Here is a 15,504-nt window from a genome sequence, read left to right on the forward strand (position 1 = left end):
CTGGTTCAAGTCTGACACCTATTTCCTATCAGACTTGGACCTAGTTTTTATGACTCTTACTTGCGTTGTTGCCTCCTGACTAGATCCTTGCTTGTGTTGTATTAACTCTCAGATGTAGGTCACTTTGGATAAAAGCGTCTGCTAAATGAAACTGTAATTGTAAACACTGTACAAAAACACGTGTGAACTTCTCACAGCCATAAGCACTGGCTTTTAGTAACAGATGAGTTATGTGCATCCCCCTGTGAGGGGACATCTCCAACAATATAACTACAATCAGCAAGAAACAACAATGCTGTTGGCTCTAAAAGATGCACGCACAACCACACACTAGATCTATACAGGCTAAAACATGACGCTTCCTCTGAGTTTCCTCTCATCATCTAAACAATAAACACATAGCTGAAGGTTTTCGGAGACACACAATTGCGTATAAATATCACAGTTTATTGGCTATACAATGGGGTAGGCCTACCATCCTGTTTGATCTTCAGTTGCAGCTCAAAAGCAAGCTTGGTAAATTCCTTTTTGATGAGCTGGTCCCCGTCTCCATCCACTCTGCTAACTTGCTAACTGGTGCCACCCGCGTTACATGTAGTAAGCTAGCTGGTTGGAGGCTCAGTGCAGGCAGTTTTTTTTTATGACCCCAGTGATTTGATTGGTGAGAAGCCAGGTTCAACCTGAACTCCCTTGATTTTTTTTTTTAAATGATGAATCGACCATTCAGTGTTGAGCTCAGTCATGCCTGGCCTCAATCTGAATGGCTAAAACCTTCACTTTTTTCACTTTTTTACTTTTACCTTTACTTTTTTTTTCCTCTAAGGGAAGCCAAGCAAAGCTGGCCTCCTTTGAGCGATGGTAGCTGAAGATAATTACAACACTGTTATCTAGTGGTCGTGGGGTTACACGCAACACAAAATGTTTGTCACGAACCTTTACACGTAAACATTTAAAAATCGATATAGTGGGTTTGAGAATCGATACAGTATCACAAAAGATACTATTGCGATACTCGAGTGTATCGATATTTTCTTACGCCGCTATGACACAGTAGTTCAAAGAGAATAATTTGATTTGTTTTCACGTAATATTGGAGTGATATCCTTACTGATGTTGACAATACAAGTCTTTTGTTTAAGGATAATATTGGGATTAAGTGATCTGTTGAGAGTAAGGGACTGTACTTCAAGGAATAAAAAGAAAAGATGTAAGATAGGATTGTTGTTCCTAGTTTGTCTTGTTCCGGGGAACAATTAGAGTGTGGCACAGGCGAAGAGTAATGCTGGCTAAGGCTGAGTTAACGTGAAGATTGTCTGAGTTAATAAAGTCACAAGTAAGCAAGTTCAAGTGCTTTAACAATCCATTCTGGATGGTTTAGTAAGACCGGAACATAATGGAACATATACCGCTATCCTTTCCGTGAAGAGAACAGAAACAGCCTTGTATGAAAATACTGCTTAAGTCAGTTAAAAAAAAGGCTACCGAGAATAGTCTACGCACAAAATACACAGCATCCCTCTGAAATTTCAAGATTGCCCCATCAGGGACTTTGCCAGTCCAGTGGGCATTCTCACAACCTAAAATAGGTGTTTTTAGAGAGGAAAAAACATGTGCGTAGCTGAGAGTGCATTCCATTTGAACTGGGAAGTCCGAATTTCCGAGTTCTCAGTCGGAAATTTCAACTGGAACGCCCCCGAAGTCAGATTTCTGATTCAGAAAGTTGGAAGAACCTCATCAACCCCAAACTCAAAGTCCAAGATGGCTGCTCAATGCATCAACAGTATGAAAGCTGTAACAACATACTATTTATTAGCACTTCTGTCTCAGTTGCGTCTCATTAAATCAGTCGTATACACAGTACTGTCCAACTTCTATCTGTGGACATGTTGCGACAGTGTTTGTATGAGCAAAATACTGCGTAATGCGTTGTCATCAACTCGGGTGCGACGTCATCCCAGTTCCGACTTCCGAGGTAAATGCAGTATTAGTCTCAGAAAGAAGTTGCTTTGGGCTTTTTCCCCCCCTCTCTTTTCTTGGCATCTGTGAAATCCACTGCACCCTTCTCTCCTGCACTGGAGCCGCTGGCTCCACTAGAGAGAAGGTAATTCAGAATATAGGGAGAGCACTTAAAGCCCTCGTGACCGGTGACTGCAGGCTAATCTGAAGGGCAGCTGAAAGCCACGTGAAGACGTTTATCCTTTGTGACGGCTGCTTTGTGAAGTGCTCTCAGGCTGCAGGGATGAGATGATGAAATACAGACAGGCAACATATTATGGCCCAACTTGAAAGGCAAGTCTCTCTGCCAAGAGTGTACAGAATATTTGGCTTTTCTGTATGGTCTGACCAGGTGAACCTGGGCGACAAGTTCATATTTGACTCAACGTATTCAAACCAACCTTTGACAACAGATATCGATAAATAGCTCCATCCATCCATTCATTATCCAAACCGCTTATCCTGGTCTCAGGGTCGCGGGGATGCTGCAGCCTGCCCCAGCAGTCATTGGGCGGCAGGCGGGGAGACACCCTGGACAGCCCGCCAGGCCATCACAGGGCCGACACACACACACATTCACATCTTGAGACAGTTTAGTATGGTAGATTCACCTGACCTGCATGTCTTTGGACAGCGGGAGGAAACCGGAGCACCCGGAGGAAACCCATGCAGACACGGGGAGAACATGCAAACTCCAAAGAGAGGATGACCTGGGATGACCCCCAAGGTTGGACTACCCCGGGGCTCAAACCCAAGACCTTCTTACTGTGAGGCGACCGCGCTAACCACTGTGCCACAGTCGATAAACAGTTACCAGAGAGAAATTGAAGAAACAACAGCGGCATGAGTTTTCCAAAGGGTATTTCAACTGAAATTTTTAGTGCCTTTTAGCGACTGTTTTGTTGATTCTGTACTTACCGATCAATCCCTTTACCAATGAGGTGGTAATAAAGCTCAGGCAAAAGGTTGATTCATATAAATAATTGATATATTTGATTTGATTGCGGGCAAAAAAGAATACATGTCAGCTAAAATGCTGATGATGGCTTTTAGCTGAAAGGCCTTCGGTTTTGCCCACAACAAACAGAAGAATATTGATCTATGAGTGCCAGTATTCTACGTTATTAATTCAACATAAAAATAAGTCCATAACAAACTACCTCTGACATGTGTTAATTCATGTGCTCAAACCACCGGCTTAATAGGCTGAAAACTATGCAATCCTGGTTATAAGACAAATGCATTAGCAAAACTTTCAACCGGCCTTCAGATGGCCTATAGACGTTGGCTCATGTTGGCTCACTCAGCCAACAATAAAGGAAAGTCGTTCACTTGTATTGCTCAATACAATAGGCCAACATTAAAAAAATATTTTTAAAGATAGAAATTAGGCCAATATAGCTCAGCAGCAAATTCAAGCATTGTTAGAAACAATCTTAATCAACACTAATTAATACAGCAGGACTCACCAGTCACTTGAAAACAAAATCCATCCTTCGTTCCGTAAAGTGCCTCACGAAGCTCTTGCCTGCCTGCATGAGCCCTTCGAGCTTAGGTCTTGGTATCTCCCTTCCAGATATTTCTTCTTTATCTTGGAAATTTCACCTGGGAAACGGAATCAAAAGCAAATCAGCTATGACGTCAATTTCTTCGTTAGCCGCGGTCATGCCAAAAAGTGTCAAAATCAAATTCATGCCCACATTGACTGATTCGCCCAGATACCATCAGAAGAAAAATTGTGATTGGTCCATTTCCCGTTCCTTATATCAACCCACTTTTTGCAAAGACACATAAGTCTAAGTTTTTAACGATTATCTAAAAATTATTTCTATTATTTCAGTGAATAAAAATAATAAAAACATATAGGAGTACAAAAACCCTTTCAATATTTTTCTTTGGCCTTCACTGAATACCTTGAAGGCCCGGAGGGTCCCCTCTGCTATTCACCGCATCAGGGATGGATGGGAAGGCATTCAGCAAAAAGAAAACAAGCATCTGTACTGTCCCCCCCCCCCCAGTCATGTCTCTTCAACTCTTCTGTTTTATGTGCATTCTAAGAAACCTTAAATTTCACCCAAATACAGCTGGCGCGAGCAGGTGTTCATCATAATCTGCACCATCAGCTTAAACGTGTTACATAATATGGAGGCTGAATCTTGTCCTTGACAGATACGTATTTATCCTGCGTAAAAGCCTTTCTTAACTTCCTCCTCTGGGATATCAGGCTATGTAATGAGAGTATGTGACTAAGGCTCCTGCTCTTTAAATGGTCACTGTGGCACAGTGACCTCCCTGTGTATCTCTGACCTGTCCTCCTCCTTGTTTCTGTGAAGACCCTACACGGTATCACATGGGGATGGAGTCAGCTCTCTGTCTCTGAAAGACTGACGGCCATGATGGCCCCAGTTTCTTTCTCCTTTCTCTCCCTGTATGTTATTTGCTGTTGTGTGTAAACTCCAAACTGGCTTTGGTCCGGGAGGCTCACAGAGACGCTTTTCTGTGTGGCTGATGTTCCCTTGCAAGAATTAAAGCGCACTTATTTTTATTCGACCAGTACTGTTCATGCGAGTTTCTTTTGGTGACAAAAGTTCTTCAGAAGTAACAAAAATGAATAAAAAATGAATAAATACAAATCTCTGCTCACATTATTCCATCCGAGTATGACGTTGTCACTGAGAACTGCATTCATGGGAGCAGGTGTTGCACACAAACAAATAGACTCTTTATACCACCGTTTACATCAGGGCTGTGACAGTCTCGATGTTAACATGTAGTCAATAATCGGATTAAGGTGAATAATCCAAGGATAGGCTATTAGGATATCAATGGGAACGGAAATGTCCATGACATGAAAACAGTAAAGTTTTGAGTCTATTTAATTATTTGCACTCGAAACAGTGACAAATGATCAGAATGGAAAAAATAAATAAATAACACAATTGAACGAAATACTCAAATCAACAGCAGCTGGCGTGGACACAAACTGACAACAAGTTGGAGTTTCACAGAAAAGCAGGAGCTCATATAGCGTGAAATGGAAAGGGTGCAGGATTGGCGGTGCGCACATAAACTCTGTTATAAATCTGCATGACCACAATATAACAGAACCCCCCCCCCCATGATAACCAGACATATGAACAGTGAAATTGAGTGGACACACTCATCACTGCCCGGGGAGGGGGGGGGGAGGCGGGGTGTTGAGAGTCTGTTATCAACACTGAATTTTATTCCATTTAATTTGCAAATACAAAGCAAAAACAAAAAAAATTAAAGCCGCAAGCGGCGTTGGGAGGGGTCCAAGCATTGGCACTGTTGCGCCCCCTATGGAGCAATTTGAATGGTTTTGTCCTCATGATCATATACCTTCACCCAACGTAAATAATTAACACTATGATACGTAGGGGCCTTTTATACACCTGGCCTGTAATAGACTACCGTTTCAACATGAAACCGAACCGCTGTTGGTAATGTAATAAAGACTGAAGAATCTTGCTTCAGAAGCAGCAGCCTACCCGAGTTTCCAACTAGATATGACAATGTCGGATTACTTGGGTCGCCTGTGTCTTAGACGATTACCGTAATTTTTAAAAATGTCGTAACACTTCCATTGCTTCAGAAACATGTGCCAGAGTTTCCAAAACTGGACCAGACTGGGTCTGATTTCTTGCGTCCTAGCCGACTGCCATAAAAAGAGAAAGTATGTCGTTATACCCAGGTGGTGTCCTGGCGTGTGGTATGTAGAGCTGCAGCGCTTCCACACCAAATAAGTCAAAATGGCGGGCAAACTATATGACTGACATAGATGGTCCCAATAGTAACGTTGTTGAGCACATTGAGATGCATGGGTCGATTAAGTTTTGTGTTGATCTGACTTATGCTGTGGGAGTTATGGCCTTTTAAGCATGACCCTTTGTTATAGCGCCACCGTCTGGCTGACATGGGTGATTTGTAGTGCCGGAGTAGTGGGGGGGCCGTAAGAATCCACCTACCAAATTTAGTTGGTCTAGGACTTATGGTTGCTGAGCCTCAGACACTTTTAGCTGAGAAACCGCGCCCAAACTAATACAAGTCAAAATGGCGGGCAACCTATATGGCTGACAGATGTGGTCCCAATAACAAAGTTGTAGAGCACATTCAGATGCATAGGTCTGTGCAGTTTTGTGTTGATCTGACTTATGGTGTGGGAATTACGCATGACCCTTTGTTATAGCGCCACCATCTGGCTGACATAGGTGATTTGGGGTGCCTGAGTAGTGGGGGGGCCGTATGAATCCACCTACCAAATTTGGTTGGTCTAGGACTTATGGTTGCTGAGCCTCAGACACTTTTAGCGGAGAAAAATAATAATAATCCTAACAAATCCAGGTCCAGAAAGTAAAAGTCCTACCCATGTATTTGCTCCACCCATGTGCTAACCCAATTGAGGCTAATCAACCCCACACTTCAGCCTGATAGGGTAATGAAATCAGCTGATTTAGCACACGGGTGGAAGAAATACGTGGTTCGGTTTTGTACTCCCTGGATCTGGCTTTGCCACCTCTGTCTAAATGTAGATACATATTCATTACTGCTCCATCCTTAAGCTAACTCTTCCTCATGTGATGCAAATTTTTTTTGTCACATGACATCGCCTGGTCATTCGTCCATATTAAAGTCGGACCAGAGTCAGTGATCAGATTTTACTGTTCATGTCTATAAACCTCAGGATGGCATAATAGAATATTCAGCAAATGTAAATATGTTTGTTAATGACTAATATTGGGTTTTTTATACCTTCGTCATCGCTCATTTTAATCAGACATCCACTTTGAATCCAATAAATCCGTAATTAGTATACATTTTAAAAATAATTTATAGCTCATTGATATTTTGATGATTTGATCTGATTGGCTGTTTGTAAATGAGTCTCTGATGACATCATGACTGTCAGGGGGAAAAAAAAGGTTCGGATGAGGGAAGCTGACCCAGGGGGACCGCTTTCAAAGAGACACATAGCAAAACAATGTTTTACTTTGTAACCCAGGATTCTTTCTCTCTCGGCCCTCCCAGTGTATCCACGAGTTTCCTGGGGGGGCGGGTGTCACTGGGGAAACGATTATGGGTAATACTTCCGGTGTTCGGCGGAAGTAGTATCAAAGACCGGCGGCGGATTTGGCTGAAGAAGCGTTAGCCATTTCTGTTCGTGTTTAAACAGTTTTTAAACAATATCTGAGAGTTTTTACAGACCTGGGAATATCTAAAGGTTTGATTTTACCAGTAAGGAATTAGAGAGTGATGAGTATCTTTCTGTACAGCAGTGGTTCTCAACCTTTTTGGGGTCCTGGACCCCCTGCGTATTTTTGATCTACCCTGAGGACCCCTCCACCTGATCTTGGGGGAGGGGGGTTGCAATTTGATAGAAACAGTAGAAACTGCATTTTAAATCTCATTATAGCATTTATTCACTCTTTGGGGCAAAAATAAGAGCTTTCAGTTGTAACTTAGATATAGTTAACAAAACAGAATTCTTATGCAGTAACTTTCAGATATATGTAACAAAACAGAATATGTATTCAGAAACTTTCAGATATATGTAACAAAACAGAATATGTATTCAGTAACTTTCAGATATATGTAACAAAACAGAATATGTATTCAGTAACTTTCAGATATATGTAACAACAGCATTTTTATGCAGTAACTTTTAACAATGCAAACGGGAGCGAGATCTCTTATTAAAATACAATAAATTACACTTGTGAAACAGATGTAATTAGAGAAAAAAGTCCTGTTACCCTTTATAGTTTAGGTAGATAAAGGTCTCGGTCACATTTGAGTAAAATAATCCTATTTCTATAAATGTCATAGGATCTTTTTTTTAAAGATATTTTATTTTCACGGACCCCTTGCAATTACACCTCGGACCACTAGGGGTCCGCGGACCCCCGGTTGAGAAACACTGGTCTACAGTTACTAGTGCACAAATGATTCTTTCAAAATCCATCCACCCATTGTCCACCCATCGCTTACAGCACAACTTGCCTTGCAAAGCGTGTGAAAGTACGGCGTCCCTGCCCAGGACTTAACTAACACGTATTGCCGACTATAAAGGAACCCAAACAAGGTAAGAGCACCACCTAGCGGCCAACTCAAAAAAACGGCCCTACATATACTTGCAGATTTTTAGCAGAAAGAGATGGCGTGATGAATAAACCAACTGATAGCTCTGATAACGACTCCAAAGAGGATAAATATCTGAGTCTCATCAGCAGCCAGTCAGACTAGCTTGGTCTAGTCAGAAAGGCACGAGCTGAGGAAGCCTCTTGGATGAGAGGCGAAAAGCCTTCACGGATATAAAGCCAAGTCCAGTTGCACTTGATTCAACTCCTTTGGATGTGATGAATAAAGTAATAAATGGTGTTAAAATCTATTGGTGTTTAAATTTCAATCTGATTATATGACATGATGTGCAAAAGTGGGTGCGATGCCACATCCGCCAGTAGTTTATTGTATTTTGTAGTTTATTGACGCGTTACTTGCTGGGTTTACGTTGCAGTTAAGGAAGAGTACAAACATCATGTTTACAAGAACCTTGTGCAAGACAAGAAGGCACCATTTACACCAGCTCACAAAGAAAGATTCCCAAATAAAAAGTGTGTGCTAATTGCAAATGTTCTCCTGCAGAATGTACAATCCAGTCTGTTTGCTTGGGGCCAGCGGAGGACACAGCCTTTGTTTGAATTTTGTGAGTGGTTCAATTGGGTGCTAGTGGTGTGCGGTTGCCCATCATGAATTTAAATGTCTCCTCCATAAACCTAATCTACGGTTGATGATGAGGTAAATTATTGACTACATTGAAATGCAGGCGGTTAGCTCGTCTCAAGGTGACACCCGCCACCAGATGAGTCTGGCACATCGCTTTGTTTCTTCGGTACGCAGCTTTCATCTCAAAAATGCTTCAAAGTAAACGAAGAAGAACCGAGGTGACGCAGGATCGAGACGCTCTAAATGATGTTTTAATCCACGAAATAACCATAACTAATAGAAGAGAGCACAAGCCGAGTTCATGTTATCACGTCTTATAATAATGTATGGGTGTGTGGAAAGTGATGGTGAAATTGAAGGACTATCCACCCCAAGTTAGAAAATAAGATGTTTTTGTGGGGGGGGGGGGGGATAAGGTCACATCAGTTGATGAAAATGGACGACATGTTACAAAAAAAAAACAGGCTGCCAAAGTTAATGCCATCAGCTGATGACACCTCCAGCCTCCTGGAGCCAACAGAACAAGAAACAACACTTGCAGGGAGCTTCGGTTTGGTTTCATTGTTCAAGTTCATCATAACACAAGATGTATAAAAATGGATTGAAAATGCCAAATGTCTTTTTCAATACAATATGCCTCACTTAACTTAAGCCTGATTAAATGAAAACATTAGATGTGAGTAAGAACAAACGGAGACATTTCAAACTGTAAACGTTTTACCAAATGATTTGCCCAGATCAGATCTTCTTCCCTCATCGTTTATTTCGAAGGGCTATTCTTAAAGAGACACTTTGCAACTTTGGCACACGAGTAGCGTTTGTTGTTTGCTTGCAGCTGCAGCAACGTACACTAATGAAGGCTTGGTGCCAAAATTTCTAATTTTTTTTCCGTCTGCCGCCATTTATTTAACCATGAGTTGATACACGAGTTTACAAAGAATAAATTGCACCCACTGGCAATTCAACACACCAAGGTGATTCGCTGTCCATGCATTAACTGATCTGGTGACCAGCCTTCGCACAGTCTTCTCATCCATCATGTATATATGTCTGGTCTCCATATTGTCAGTAACAAACAAAGAGGGCTCTCACACTAAAGGGCAAGCACTGGCCTGGTATGAGGGGCTCTTAGAGACCCACAAGGCCAAGCTGTGGAGGGTGATCACCTAGGGGTCCAAGCTCTGCGGGGCCAGTGCTCAACCATCGAAACCCGCTCCATGACCAGAGGGCGGTGAAGAAAGCAAGTAAGATCACGAGGGACTCCACTCATAACCTCAGCACCTGCTTTCAGATCATGTCCTCTGGTAGGAGATATGTTGCCCCTGTATTCAAAACGAATACAGGGGCATCTATCTATCTATCACTAATGTGTCTTCAATAGTTTTGAATAGGATAAAACATGGTGGTAGATAAAGAACAGATGCTAATATCATGTGAGGAGCTTCCATGTCCTGATATGTGGCCTTTATCGCCTCCTTTGGCCAGCTCATTATTCCAGCTGGGTATCTGATGACTGGTAGGGCATATGCTTTGATGGCTTGGCTCTTATTCTTCCCATTGAGCTGGCTCCTCTGGACCTGCCTCACTCTCTGGAGGTATTTGGCTGTGGCTGACCTCCTTGCTGCCTCCTTGGGGTTTCCATTTGCCTGTGTAATACCCAGGTACTTGTAACTGTCCTGTATGTCTGCCATCTGGTAATTCAACGCCTTCAGTCCTCACCACCTTTACTCTTTTTTTCCACCATTCAACCGCACTTGTTGCGTCCAAATGACTACCTAATGCCATCGCTGCAGATCCTGGTGAGGTGGATCAGTGAGTCAACGTCTCGCTCACTCATTCCTGGCATACAGCTTGATGTCATCCATGTATAGGAGGTGGCTGATGGTAACTCCACTTCCGAACCTGTATCCATATCCACTCTTTGTGATGATCTGACTGAGGGGGTTCAGGTCTATGCAGAACAGCAGTGGGGATAGTGCATCACCTTGGTATATGCCACATTTGGTGGTTACCTGTGTGATTGTCTTTGAGTTGGCCTCTAGTGTCGTTTTCCACTGCCGCATTGAGTTCTTGATGAAGGCTTTTAGTGTCCTGTTGATTTTGTATAGTGCCAAGCACTTCAGTAACCATGTGTGGGCACTGAATCGTAGGCTTTCTTATAGTTAATCCAGGCTGTGATCACGTCGGTCTGTCTGGTTTTAAGAGTCTTGGATGACTGCTCTATCAACCAGTAGCTGATGCTTTGACCTGCTGCTGTTGTTCCCAATTTCTTTCTGAATTTCACTCATGTATTGAATCATGTGCCTATTCAGCTTAGCTGCTACGATGCCTGACAGGATCTTCCATGTCGTGGAGAGGCAGGTTATCGGCCGGTAGTTTGAAGGTGCTGTACCCTTGTGGGGCTCCTTCGTGATCAGTATTGTTCTCCCCTGATGTTAACAACTGGTTCATCTGTCGCCAGGTGTTCATGGAGTGTCATTAGCTTCTTCAGCCAGTAGGCGTGAATCATGTCAGGGCCTGGTGTAGTCCAGCTCTTCATGTTTGAGACTCATATAGCACTTTTCAAAAAGGTGCTATACAAATAAAGCTTGATCGATTGATTGTAAATGTAATTAGTGTCAGGGTTTCAGTGTCTGCTTCAAGTCCTTTGTTGCACTTCTGCTTCACTCTGTCCTACGCCATTTGTCCTCTATCTCGGTATCTCGCTTTTTAAACGAAATATAAACAAGAAAATATTCAAAAGAATCTCATGAGGTGACTGTCTGTTTCCCAGCATCTTTTCTGTTCCGCTCCAAGTACTCCTTGTGGATTAGTTTCAGATGAGCCGCAGATTTCTTCTCAACGTGCCTCAGTGGTGCTTTTGAAATGACTCCGTTTTACCGCTAACGGCTTTGACCCCGATGCCCGTGTCAGCAAACACAGGCATTATATTCCTCCCAGACAGCATTTTAAAAGAGAAGAAAATGTGTGTGTGTGTGTGTGTGTGTGTGTGTGGGGGGGGGGGGTACAGAGTATCAGCCAGAAGAAATAGGTGGAGGATGAAATACTTTGGATGTACTTAAGAGGAACGGACAATTAGAGATGGAGCACATGTTTAGAGTTAGTGAATTGTACCTGCTGTTGTACTACATCTCTTTAACTCCTTTTTAAGTAAATAATAAATATTATAAAGAAAAAGGTATTCTTAATATATCACACCGTCGGTGTCTATATGATACTATATACAATTATTGTTCCAAATCATCACTATGCATTTTATTTGTATAGCACTTAAAAAAAAATTCATTTACAGCAGAAAAGAAGCAAATGGGACAAACAGTGAATGACGTTGGTTTGAAAGTGTGACGTGCAGCAGGAGCCAGATCTGTTAGATCTGTTAGGTAACTGCAAGTATGAAACAAGTGGCTAATAGAGAAGGAGCTAGTATTCATGATAACCTTCGTTTTCAAAGACTTCTTTTGAAAGGTTCATAAGGATTACATCCAGAGGATGATGCAGACAATTTATATGACATAATTTCCGTCAGCGCTGACAGGGGAACAGGATCAAAATGGCGGGTTGTAGCCGGCGGTGTGGACTCTCAAGTTAGACTCGAGGATGACTTTAGACTTGGCTCTAAAACACTGAGAAAGACTTGCAATTTAACACCAGTGACTCATGATGTGAAGTGGACTTGAGCCTTTTTACTTAAAATACTTGATACTTTCTCCAAGCCCAAAGATAGAAAACTTGCAAGAAGTGTGCAGCCAATCAACTCTTCATTTCCATAATTACAGATCCACTTTGAATCCAATCAATCCGTTAAATATGCTGATTGTAAAAAGCATTAATGATTGCTGTAAATTTAAGTTTCCTTTATTAATCAACTTGGGGAAATTCAGTTCCTGCAACTTAACCCATCCCAGCTGTGATCTGTGTAGCTAGGAGCAGTGGGCTGCCGCCTTCATGCTGCACCCGGGGACCAACTCCAGTTCTTTTCCCACTGCCTTGCTCAAGAGCACAGACAGGAGTATAAACCCTAACATGCATGTTTCTTTTTGACGGTGGGGGAAACTCACCACAGACACGGGGGGAACTTGCAAGCTCCACACAGAAGGCGACCTGAGATGACCCCCCCCCCCAAGGTTGGACAACCCTCGGGTTCGAACCCAGGACCACCTTGCTGTGAGGTGACAGTGCTAACCACTGGGTCACCATGCCGCCCAAATTCAGCATATCAACTATTACTCTGTTGTTAAAATGTTGAAATGGCATGAAGAGCACATAATGACTTGTTTAGGACTTGAAATTCAAAGTTTAGGACTTGGGTATTGACTTGGGATGTGTCAGTCTTGACTTGGGACTTGCGTGCCAAGACTTGAGACTTGTGATTTGGAGAGCAATGGCTTGGTCCCACCTCTGGTTGTCGTGTGCTTTATTCATCATCTGCTAATGTTTTGTGTTTCGTCAGATTCCGGTGATGACGGGAGCGTTCATGGACTCCTCCCCGAATGACGACTACAGCACCGACCACTCTCTGTTCAACTCCTCAGCCAGCGTCCATGCCGCGTCTCTGGCGGCCCACGGCCCGCCCGAGGAGCCCCAGTCCATGTCCAGGGATGCCATTTGGCTCTGGATTGCCATCACCGCCACCATTGGGAACATAGTGGTCGTGGGCGTTGTGTACGCATTCACGTTCTGAAAGCTAACCGCAGTGAGCCGAGAGGTTTGCAGGGTGCAAGTCACTGGTCCACATGCAGCATATATATATATTTATGACTAGAACTGTGAGTGTGTGGCTGTGTGTGTTGAGGATGACTCACACAACGGCTTTTGTCTAGTCATAGATGGTACGCATCAGGAAAATTGCATTGCGGTGCTTGTGCACGAAGCACTTGTGTCCTAATGAGGTTCCGCTAGTGAAGCGTGGTGGGAACTGAAACATGGAACAATCACGGAACGGCACAGGAACGATGCTTCTGTGAAAGGAGAGCGGTAATAGTGTATCCAACATACCAATTGTTCTCTCTGCTGTACATACAGAAAACCAAATCAGTGTGTATTTGTGCTTTAAAGATAATGGTTTTCCCTTACGGCCTCACTAAAGTTGTGAGAAATGTAACTTTTCACACATTCCGTCAAAGAGGTGGGTTGATTGGTACGTGTGTGTGTGTGTGTGGGGGGGGGGAGGGGGATGTTTAGGGGGAGGGGAGGTGACCGAATAACCGAGAGATGTTTCTTTTTCTTATTTCATCTTCAAGACATATCTTCCCATACTACAACAGGTTAAAACCAGATTTTTTCCATGAGTGTGAACAGAATACTGCTGCGGGTATCAGTACGACGCCTAATCTGACTCTACTTTGATTTGGACGGCTGTTGTGGACGCTGGAGCCGCCCGTTCGTGTCTTTGTGTTTAAACGCCGTCATTAGCTCGGCGTTCCCTCACGCTACATTCTTAGTGGCCCCTGTGCTACCCAATTTGCTTTCAAAGGCGAACAGCTGTAATGAGCTGGAGGTGAAAGTTGCCTGTTGCCATAGTGACGAATTCTCCTCCCCGCATCCCCTCAATCATACGACGCCTCTCCTGCCCGAGGCAGCACACCTGCTTTGTATCTACCCCCACCCCACCTGGCAACACACACACACACACACACAGCTCACCAAAATACACACAGGTGCCTAGAAGACACCTGCTTTATATGTTGACAAAGCTGAGACGTTGACTCTTTCCCCCCAAAATGTGCATTTTATAAAAAGTTTCAGTAACGCTTTATTAGCGGTAGCTTATAAATACTGATTAACAAATTAGTAATCGAGCACTTATAAGCCCTTACAACACCCTCGTTAGCATTAGCATATATATATATAAAACATATTACTAACATGTCTTGGTATGTGGTATCCAGTATCTTCCTTTATTTAATCTAAACTTTTTTTTCCTAATAGCACTTACCAGAACAGACCGTCCAGGCCAAAAGAGTTCCCTTAACTTAACCACTTAGGACTTTGCCAGAACTTAAAAGATCCAGTTCAGTTCAGCCAGACAAGTGTCGCTATGGAGCATTTATGTGAGGAGTGTCATTTTTTTCACAGCCAATACTCAGTAGGCTGAGTTTTCAAGACTGTTTATGGATAGCTAGCTGGCTTACTAGCATGATGTTGCCAGGCAACTATTCCAAAAAAGGCCAGCTGACAATGACGATTCATTGACTGTCCAATCACATCCGAGTATTAGATGACGTCATTTGTTCCCAGAAGCTGATTGGCTTTCTGAGATGGAGGCGAGTTTCTCAAGGGTTTCTCACATCAGCAGTTCTGATATCTTGGGTAACTTCACCCTCTGTTAAAAATACACCGAGACTGGAAAACGTGATTTTCATTAGGCTGGATTTTTAACCGGCGGGCTGAGAAATGTCAGTCCTCATTTCTAATTCAATTTGGTTTTCATATTTTCTTGTGTTCTTAATGCAAAGCCGTTATCAAAAATTGTGCTGAATGAGTTATTAATCATTTATTGATATCCACTGCTAATGTTAATAAGTGTGTAGAAAGAGCTTCTTTTAATCACTGATCAATCACTGCACACAGCTCCTTATTATAAAGCGTGACCGACGTGATCTAAGGTCTTTAATCACTTAAGCCCACTTAAATCCAGAGAGCCCAGGCTGTGAAATGACTTGGCATCGTACCAAACAACAAGTGAAGAACCACTAGGCTTTGAAAAAAATTAGTGTAAATTAGGTTTCAATTTTGAGCCAACATTAATCTTGGGGGATGACGTGG

General features: G+C 42.8%; 1 protein-coding gene across 2 annotated transcripts in view; it reads left to right on the forward strand.

Annotated features, from left to right (window-relative positions):
- The window catches only part of LOC130125455 (uncharacterized protein C14orf132-like), a 53,309-nt gene that overhangs the window by 37,722 nt on the left and 83 nt on the right, over positions 1 to 15,504 (forward strand). Inside the window, exon 2 of one of the 2 annotated variants that reach the window (XM_056295035.1) lies at positions 13,190 to 13,401. In XM_056295035.1, coding sequence (XP_056151010.1) covers positions 13,190 to 13,401 — 212 coding nt within the window. Of the gene's footprint in view, positions 1 to 13,189; positions 13,782 to 15,504 lie in introns of those variants that run through there. The other variant, XM_056295034.1, reaches the window with a different exon arrangement.

The sequence above is a fragment of the Lampris incognitus genome, chromosome 15 (genome assembly GCF_029633865.1).
Source record: "Lampris incognitus isolate fLamInc1 chromosome 15, fLamInc1.hap2, whole genome shotgun sequence".
NCBI classification, from domain to species: domain Eukaryota; kingdom Metazoa; phylum Chordata; class Actinopteri; order Lampriformes; family Lampridae; genus Lampris; species Lampris incognitus.